Below are 10,756 nucleotides of genomic sequence, written 5' to 3' on the forward strand. Positions count from 1 at the left end.
ACAGCGCATGCGCGCTGTCTAGGCTCGACCTAAAAACAGACATGCTTCCGCACTACCTAGGCTCGACCTAAAAACAAACATGATTTTGAAGCAATCGGTTGGTAGAGTTTTCTTTAATTAGAAAAATAAATCTGCTTAATAATATGAGTCACTTGTAACAGACATCATGCCATTCATCGTATGTTTTTATTTATCTCTGACACAGCACGCAGCAAAATGTGCTCTGTCTGTTTGTATGACATATTGTTGTGAAAGAACTCTTTGGAGGAAGCCTTTGTTGATTTCCAAGGCTCTTCCTGCAGAAACTATTGTATTCATTCAAGACTTTTTCCTATTGTTTATGTAACTAGTTTGTTCCGACATTGGACGACATTAGGTCAGAAGTGGCGAATCAATAATCATGTAGGGAGAGTGTTAGGATGGTAGGATTATATGACGTTTTATAATGCTGAAATGTGATTAGCTGAAATTATACTTTTGCTTGCATCTTTCTGACATTGCAGTTTCTATCATTTTTGATGGTGAAATTAACTATATAAACCTTCAAATGTGGGGTGAGCCAGAGTTTTCTATATTTCTACTAAGGATGCTGTCCGATTCTCTATAGTTTGCTGCACTTTTAAGGACTTGGACTATTTTTCAGATGTTGCTCAATTATGTAGTTAACTACATTCTAGGAGCTTTGATGGCAATTGATTTCTATACCTTTTGCCGAGTCACTGAGTTTGCTGCTGCATTTAAATGTTTTATTTTTTCCGCACTGCACTTTAAAATTTTAATAAACTTTCATGGTTTTCTAAATTACTGATCTCAAACTCACTCTCTGACTCATACTTCATTACTGGGTATATTTTGAAAGGCTGTTTGAATACTGTCTTTAGGGACACATTACCTTATCGTCCTGTGCCCAGCATCTGGGCACTATGAGTGTTATGACTATAATGCAAATTATCTAAGACATGGCACTCACCAGTAAAACGGTCATGACAGAGATGAGTGGCTAAACTGCATGTCACAGATTCAAATCTCAATAGGTTTGAAAAGTTTGTCATCCTTGAAAATGTTATAAAATGTGTATAACACACTCACAAATTAAACAATTGTTTTAAGCTTCAAGGGATACATCGACAATGAGGACAGCCAGCAAGATAGAGCCAGCCTACTCAGTGTATGAGCATATAGAGAATGGAGTTCCATGCGTTATGAGAAAACACTGCAAGGCTCCTATTTACTTCTGACATGTGTCTTAATAAAGAACGAAAGGAGGAGATATTTTCAGAGCCAGTGGTCATCTTAGCTTACAAAGGATGATTTTGTTCTGAGGTATGTGGGATTCAGACCCTGATAAATGTTTTAAGGTCAGACAGAAACGTTTAGAATCAAAACTCTACCTACCAGGTAGACAATACAAAAATGTAGTCTGCTATCATGTCTGGGAGCCCTACAAGCTAGGCTAGCACCAGTTATTTCTGCAATCACTGAGTTACTAAGACGGACTGCCAGAGAAAGAGCATTTTTAAATTCCACTGTTGTGGAAACCAGAGGCATAAAAGTGGAGTTCCTGAGAATGAAGACGGCTTTAAAAAATTGCGGGAACAAAACATTTGTTTCCGTTAACATTCCTCCCTTACACTAAGAAATCTAAAATATCTGGTCAAATATTCTCTTGGTTCATATCTAGAATATGAACAATCTACCTGAGAAAATCCTCATAATCTAGAACTTAGTATTTTTCAAAGGATTTATATCTCATCTTTTTCTCCACCCAGTTCAACACGTAACCGTTCCATATTCTCAAAGAAGAACATATTACCCCAGACCAACAACTGTTATGCTCCCTCAATTAACACAATTTTCCCACCCAAACCATCTCCTTGAAGCTAACCTGTTACTCTGTTTACTAAATTACTGGAATATAACTTCAATTGTTTTTGATTCTCTGCAAAGTGCTTTGCTTCCTGGTAGGATAAATAAATATTCTGTATTATACAAATAATAAACACTATACCTGTATCATGCATTCTTCTCCAGCAACATAAATTAAAAGTAAAGTAAAGGAAGTGGGTGTGGGGTGTGCGATGTGTGATGTATGTGTGTGTAGTGTGCATGTTTCGCCACCAATATCTCTTCACCAGGAGGATAAAATCTATCAATGTGTTATTCCGGTTTCACAAGCTACCCAAAACATAGCTGACTGCAAAAAGTGCATCCGTTAATCTACAAACCCTGTGCAATCATAAATTAGTACGTGTGCAATTTGCATTCAATTTAAGCAGAACAATGAGGATTGGACCCTAGTCCCTTTGACAAATGTTCAAGGCGCTGGAGGTATCTATTGCAGAGGCATTTATCTCCAATCCAATTCACTTTGGTTAATGACAGCTGCATGATATTTCAAGAAAATCTCTGGACACCATTAACGGTTACATGAGCGTAGAATTCCTAGATATCAACATCTATAACATATTGTTTGGGGTCAAGGAAAACAAGTTTTCATATTTATTTTGTCCAATGGACAAGTAGGCTCGGCCCAAACCTCTGCAGCACAAATCCTGTGACTGACAGTTTACAGTACCACAGTATGGTGGTGGGAAAGACAATTGTCTCTCAATAAACAATCTGTACATTTTTCACCATTGCATATATATGATTCATTAATGCAAAGACTTGACTATTAGAATGGGCACTGCAAGGAAATGCAATGAGCTGTACGCTCAGCTTGTGTTATTGACAGTGATCCAATATAAAAATTGTACATGTTTCAAAATGTAACAACTTGTGGCTGTTTATTATGCTTCAGTGCCAGTCTCCCCTTGCAGCTGATAGTGCACTTTACAAATACGCATAGCATAACATGCCCCCAGAATGCACCCTGATTTTATGCAAATACATATAGAAGCACGAAAGCAAGATCGTTGCTTGATTTCATAATACAATGAAAGCAAAAGTGGCAACTTGAAAAAAACATTTTGCTAAACTATTGTACTACTTTAAATACCATTTCTCTGAGGAATCATTTAGGAAAACATGTTTGATGCATGTCAATATTAAACAAAAAAATTGTATTCAGAATCGGTGTAAAGCCTTGCATTGATGCAGATTTACACCTTTAAGGAATTTACAAGCAGTTAAAGACGTAGGCCTGAAAACTTCTATCCACACACCTATAACATATATTTGCTCATCTTAAAATCTGCAGAGCAATTACTAATTGACCTGTTAATTTTGTTTTCTTTTTTCTCAAGACAGAAAATATTTTCCTTCGTAGAGAAAGTGCTTTCCTTACACCCCTACACTGGAAAACGTTTTAATCCTGCGCTTGTCATACATAAATTTTATTTTTTCCAGTGTGGGAAGAGATTGAAGAGGATTTGATGATATCCTTACACATTTAAGGTTGTGGTCGTGGACAAAGTCATCAGGCACTGCAGCTCTGAAAATAACCATTCCTGCCTCCCTCCAGCCCCAGTACATACATTTACAGAAAGATATCAAAATGAAAGCCTGCTAGAACCGAATCCAAACCCAGATATAATATAAGCCCTGGTATACTCAGAGAGGCTATCAACTGAGCTCTGATACAATGAGAACACTGCCATAACTGCTGACCTTGCTCCATGGCACAAACAAGGGACAAATAGATTTAAAAATGGATGCTTTCAAATAAGGTGGGTGCCACCACCATGCCCACCGTTCAATGGTTGTGTGCAATTATTACAAACTAATTCAAAGATGACCACAGTGGATGTGCACACATTCAAGAAGGCTAACTTTGAATACATACAGAACATTCAAAAAACACATTCTACGTTGGCCTAGCGGTGGATGTGTGTGTAGTGTGCATCCACAACAGCCATCTTTGATTTAACCATTTCTTGGTGCCTGCTGGGTGGGCAGACATGTTAAAATGGATAAAGTACAATTTTTTTTAATGACAACATTGTATCAATTTCAGTCGATAACGATACACAAGACTTTTGCACAAATTAGCATATGGACCAGCATTCGCCAGGCTGACTGAGCCTGTGACTGAAAATTGAGGGTTAATATTAGAAAATACCACAATAAACCTCTCCCCACATCTAACCCTGGGATATTATTACAGTTAGCCACAGCAGTTCCCTTGCTTCTGTGGACCCCTGTTCAGGCAAAATACAGTTTTAAGATAGGCACTTGACAATAGCGTGGTTGTTGCAAAAAGGTATAACAAAATAAGGTGGGAAATGTGTGACACAAGGTGGTGACACAGGGAGGGACGGGGTTGCAACGAAGGGGTGGGGAATATTTGCAAAAACGACAAGCAGTGGACAAGTTGGGGGTGAAGAAGGGATAGAAACATGGAGAGTAAGTGGCACAAGGGGAAGAGAGCAAGAACACACATGCAATTTCATGGAGTGTTTATGGGAATGAGTAGTTCCCTAAATGCAAGCAACGTCAGCAGTGGAAGGATAAATGTCAACGAATCAGAAGGTGAGACAAACATAAGAACAGGGAGGGAAGCCATCAAATTATGAGGAGACAACTGAGAGAGACACCGAAGTCAAGAGATCATGAGCAAGGAGCGTACTCAAAGCCTACTCAATGTATATTGTAAACAATACGTCGGGGTAACAGAGAACTAAAGTTCAGCAGCTAAGACCTTAAACAGAAGGAAGGCATGTGGTGGCTCTCCACAGACATAGCTCTCTGCAGGCAGATGTGAAAGCTCAATATACCTTAATGGGTGGAGTGGACTTGCTTAAAAGGGAATAGCAAGGACCATACAGGCCATGGGTGATGTTACTGCTCCATCGAGCAAAGGATATTAGTACAAGGGCCTGAGAACAAAGTGGGGATTCTTTTGGGCCCACGGTCAGATAACCAGTACTTATCTGGTGATGCAAAGGAATCCGGGAACGTCAGTCAGCCATTTCCAAGTGGCCTGGATATCAAACAGATTAACCAAATCGCTTCTGTTAAATATGCGGACTGTGGCATCTGTGGGGTCCTTAAAAGAGGACAAACATGATGAAGGCAACTTTGGATACCGTTCTGAAAAGTAGAAATAATGTAGGAAAAATAATAATGCTGGTGGAGTCACATGTGGGAAAGGGGAAGGGCAACAGGGGCTAAAAGAAAAATGCCAGACTTGGTATCCAGATGCTGACAAACAACTGAACATAGTAGAAGTAGTTAGGCACAACCCAGATACTATGCCAAGAAGCAATCAGTGCCCTTGTTAGCAAGGATATAATATTTAAAAGGATGGAGCTTTAGTAAATGGCAGCAAATGTAAGGTTTATTTGATTATTTCCTGCCAAGGGGAAAAGAGCCTCAACGAGGTCCTTCAAGATATTTACAATTAACGCCTGAGCTACAGAGACGACCTGGAGTAGTTCACAGGGAAAACGTGCCAGAAGTCAGACTATAGGTACTATTGGGATGATCTTAAATTATTCAAATATCATACATAGCATATTGAAGGTCCAACACTGAAGAGACAAGATCTGTAAGTTTGTGAGAAATACATCCTTTCTTTTCAGATGGAGGCCACGAGACACTTCATCGGACGGCAGCCCGGCTAAACTTCTGAAACGAACTTCTGAATTAAACCATACCAGCGACAGTGATATGCAGCCAAACAGAAGGCTTCACATGGCTTGAGGATTTTTGTATTTCCACAAGTGGAGACCGTCAAATCTTTTTGGGCAAAGTGAGAACTGGATCAGAAGACATGTGCATACCTCAACTAAGCAATCAAAAAAAGGTTCCACTGTTATCCTACAGTGCTCAGATTAAAGATGTTGGGAAATATAGTAGTAATAGCAATTTTCGGTTCCTGTGAGAGTAACTACATTTGAGATCTGAATGGAGTGTTAGAGCAATAATTTTAGGTCCCGCAGCGTGCAGGGCTACAATAGTAAAATTGTGAGATATCACCCTAAAGAGCATACTGAAATCAGCAGTAACTATCTGGTAACCAAGACCCTAGTTAACAAAGGATATTCAAGGGCACCAAGGAATGTGTACGTAGAGCAGGAAACAGAACCTTTTTCAGAAAGTTTAGATTGTTCAATGTATAGTCAGGGCTTGAAAGCCAAAAGGTATGAGGAGGTTTTCTGATATGGAAAATATTACTAAGCATTATACTCCGACATCTCTTTTCCAAATATTTAGGTCTGATGTTATCCAAGAACTTTTGATTTTATAAAAATTATCTGTACAATATACATACTAATATGGGCATTTGGACAGTCCACTTCATCTGATGGTTGGTTATTGGGTTATTCACGTTTTTCGTATGCCCAGTACTGCATACAGCATGGAGCAATGGGTCAGAACACTCCAGTCATTGGCCTACTTCACTGTGAGTGACTGCGTTCAGCCATTTCATATGGAGCGCATTCACACAAATTGAAGTTCCCTTGAGTGTCAGGGACTACTATCGCAACGTGTGATTTTTGAGAGCAAAAAATGTTCTTGCTTTCAGTCATTTTGTTTTTTAGATGGATTATAACCTGGCAGCCTACTCAACAATAACGTTTTTCTAGAACTATGACAAAATAAAATAAAGGACTGACAAAGCTAAAAGGCTGGCAGACAATTGACCTATTGGTTATGCCAGTGCTTGTTTAGTGATGTATTTTATTGAATACTCTTCAAGAATCAAGTGAAAAAGAAGAACAGAACCAAGATTTATGTAATTAAAAGCTGAATGGTCCACCAACAATGTGTCCTATGCACCCCAAGTCAATGTTATCTATCATTAAGATGACTTGTTAATCCTATTGGTGTCCTAGAATTGTTTGCAAGGCCAGGCCCATTTGAAAATACTCTGGTGCTCATTATTAAGCTGGTATAAATGTATGGTATCATAAAGTTATAATAATAACTACAGTGGCAAACAATTGAGTGCAGACTATCTGATTGGTCAATATTGAGCAATGTATGCTTTTCCTTACATGATCACTAACATTTTGAACATTTAAGACCAAGAGTACTACACAGTCGAGTCTTTTACAGTGTTATCTCAGTGTTGCACGGAGACCAGATTGCTGCTTTACCCAATAGGTGCTGAGTTGCGAAGCTGTGCACCTTGGTGATATTTGAGGAAAATCTGGGTGAGCATTTCATGTGTAGGACTGTAAAACCTGAAAGTAAGCCTGGACAGAAAGCAAGCTTCTCTCGCTGTTTTTGTTTTCTCAGTGCATCAGCATTCTGACACCTGTATTTAAAGGAGTAAAAATACCAAAATGTGAAGCACACAGTCAAAGCATCCACTGGGAGACACAGCGACGTGTGTAATGGCTGTGGCCACTTCTTTCAGAGTCAGAGGTGTTCACCATTAACCAATTGCATTTTGTGAATGGTTACCTCCAACTCTCATCGAGCGATGGTCAGTCACTGCTTTGTGACTGTATGTGCGGGCACAGAGCATTGGCAAATCTCTATATGACTCACAAAAGAATGGACACCACCATCTTTGCCTTTGTGGTACACAAAGTCTGATTGTGGGCCTTATGTTGTGAAATGGGAATTGCAAAGTGCAGTGGTTCTGTCCATTACTGGGATTAATCAGGGGTCTCCAACCTTTTCTGTGGTGAAAGCGACTTCTGATCAATGAAAATCATTGTGAGCTACTGAAGGCTATGCAACTCGTGACTTTTAGACTAATGTCCATTGAGCCCGATACCATGGTTTGAACCAAATACTTTGACTAGCGGCACTATGACAGGGCTGCCATGTTTGTCAGTGAGAGCGTGGTCTTTGTGGATGTACGAACATGTGTGTGTATGAATGGGATATATGTGTATGGGTGACTGAGAATGGTATCATATGTACTAGTGGCACAGGACATAGCTTTCGTCATATGTGGCACCATTACATGTATAACACAAACATACAACCATTTTTTTCAATGGGAGAAAATTCAAGTACAGAAATGTTCTGCAAAAAATATTCATAATATTGAACATTATTCTGCACTATAAATTTTGGGTCATAAATCTGACTAAGCACTGGTTAGCAGGCCCTGCTATCTGCAGCCTGGTGATAATAATGTGAAATAAATACAGCCTTCCCTTAACGTTAAAAGGATAATGTGGCCCTATGCTTATTTAATAATGAACTTAAGGCTGGGAGCTACTCTGAAGGTGTCTGGGAGCTACTGGTAGCTCGTGATCGACAGGTTTGGAGACACGTGGACTAGACACTGCAGGTGCTGTGTCTATTACTTTAAAGTAGCTTTTTAAATCTGGCTTGTGGTATCTTGGACTTTTGGCACAAGGATATGAGGAAGTCGGTCTACAGCTGGCTTCAGAACTATCCATTAATGCATATGCGCTGTTGGTCTGTTCCTCGCTCTTGGCTGTCTTCGGCCTGAAGTATTATCCAAACCAAAAATAATAGATTTGTTGCTTTAACTATTATTCCAAAATGATGGGGCTTGCTCTACTCAAAAATGTTATTAACGTTCGAAAAAAAAAAAAAAGATCCATGATAAGCAGTAAAATAAATTGACCTGAGTCTTAAAAATGTGCTGCTCTGTAAGATTTCCCATTAACAATAGTGTGCCTGCGTCATGTGACAATGCATGTGACATATCCTACAGGAAATCCCATGGCGCTGAATTTAGCACCTTTATCTTTTGCCTGTTTCAGGCACATGTCTGCACTGGGCAGGATATCCTTCAATATTCTGCCGCCCAGGCGGGAAACTTGAAAAGATCTGTTGGAGGCAAAGAGGACAATCCCAACAAGTGAGCAGAATTAGGTGGTATTGTTTCTGCATATTTTCTCTTACTACTTTCACCAGTTTCCTATGTTAACAGTGTTTGAAACAGGCATTACCAAAACACTCTATAGAAGCATACAACACCGAGGATACAGAACATGGCAACGCATAATTCATATTTCAGTTCATGTGTGCTACAAATCTATAAACAATCGCTTTTTTGTAGACCAATACGGAATAAGCAGAGAATACATAACGGGTAACTGTATTATGGTCCAATAATGCATATTAAAGGCTCTGATGGCATTATTAACCACAGGCCGAAGGTTGAGTGGTATGTAAATCTAACCAACTCCATGTTGGCAGTGAAGGACCATGATACACAATACACATTAATTGTTCATACTACACGTTTGGAGCCTTCCGCATGAAAAGCAGATAACGTTGACTAAAAACATAGCGTCATTTCGGACATTACTGTTGAGTTGTCTGCAGTAAAGGGAATTAAAAAATGTTATGTTATTTAGAGTCAGTTGGTTGCGAGTCTATTATTTACTGTATAATTATGCAAACATTAACAATCATGTTTGTGAAAATGTGCCTGTAAAGTGAGAACTCTTGCAACTGCATCCTACATTTTTAAACTAACAATGGGCCCTGATTAAAACTAGAATGTTCAGGTTTTGTTTCCCCTTTGTGGAGACCGCATGAATTTACAAATCACAATAATGAAGTGTGTTTTGATGCTTTTATCATCAGATAGTACTGTCATGCATTAGGGTTTAATTAGTGACCTGGATAGAAGAAAATCACATTAAAACGGCACGACTCTGTGGATGAAATTTATAATTCATAGGAATTATATAATTTCGCATACTATGGAAAAATTTGATAGTTATGATAAGATCTCTGTGAAATATGGATCTTGAAACCTTTTTCTGAAATAAAAGCAGCCAAATGTGTTGTAATTAACAGTTTGCGACAATGAGCTCTTATACACCCAATATTATGCTGCAACCGAAAGTAGTATGGTACAATGGGGGGGTGGGGGGGGGGGCGGTTATTGCACAGAATGCTGAAGACAGATGAACAGCGATACTTCTTAGAAGCCGACTGGTCTGTTCAGTTGTTGTTCAGAGGACTTGCATCTACATGCCGCCACCTTCTTGTGGGTTTTATTTTCATTCGCTGCGGGGACCTCCCACCAGGCACTTGCAGTTCTATTGGAATTATCTCTGTCTATTCTTTTTACAAATTTGCTTTTTGTTCAGGGGCCACATAAACAACCTGAGGCAAATGGTACCCCCTGATGGAAACAGCAGAAAGCCCGATCCTATACATCGACTATACAATATTGAGGGTCAACCTCGGGGCTGCTGCCTCGGACACCAACCGACAAGTACAACTGAGTCTGGCACTGTACCTCCTGGTAGGATCTTGTGAGCTCTTTTCTGATCATCTCCCGGCCAGGGGACAGACGGCAGTGCGCTGACAGATGGACAGCAGAAGACGTGGGCACACTGACTGTTGCTCCTCCCGCCTCCTGGACTGTCCCCGGCAACTTCGTGGCTCCACCTCCGTTCACTTGTAGGTCCTCCCCGGCTGTGTGCCATGCTGTCCGGCTGGTTAGGTGGAGGGTGTCCAATGACATCGACGACGGACGAGAGAGAGTGGCAGACTTCGTGGCCATATTGAAGTGGGATATTCTCCTGGCCGTCCGCTTTTCGTGCTTTGATTCGTGACGAACAGTTCTGTTGCAATACATGCTGGACGCCTGATCTGAAGTCTCACTCCTCGCATGCGAGTCTTAAGAACATAGACCACTGTGTTGTCACATTGTCTCGCATTGAGATGAGGGCTACTTTTTTTAGGAGGAGGTTCATGAAAGACTAAAAAACAATCTTATGTCACTAGAATAATGTGTCTTTCCTAAATTCTACACACGTCTCAACTTTTTGCAATTTAGCCGCTTGGCGTGTGTGGTTTCAGATGTGGTATCATGACAACATTGGCTGTACACAGGTATGTCCCAAATTGTAACGCG

At 40.0% G+C, this 10,756-nt stretch overlaps 1 protein-coding gene across 1 annotated transcript in view; it reads right to left on the bottom strand.

The window, feature by feature from the left end:
- Positions 1-10,378, bottom strand: part of PACC1 (proton activated chloride channel 1) — a 119,894-nt gene extending 109,516 nt beyond the window's left edge. The window contains exon 1 of the mRNA XM_085612863.1: positions 10,136-10,378. Coding sequence (XP_085468989.1) covers positions 10,136-10,363 — 228 coding nt within the window. The 5' untranslated portion in view covers positions 10,364-10,378. The remainder of the gene's footprint in view (positions 1-10,135) is intronic.
- Positions 10,379-10,756: the final 378 nt, after the last annotated feature.

This window comes from Triturus cristatus, chromosome 6 (genome assembly GCF_964204655.1).
Source record: "Triturus cristatus chromosome 6, aTriCri1.1, whole genome shotgun sequence".
NCBI lineage: Eukaryota > Metazoa > Chordata > Amphibia > Caudata > Salamandridae > Triturus > Triturus cristatus.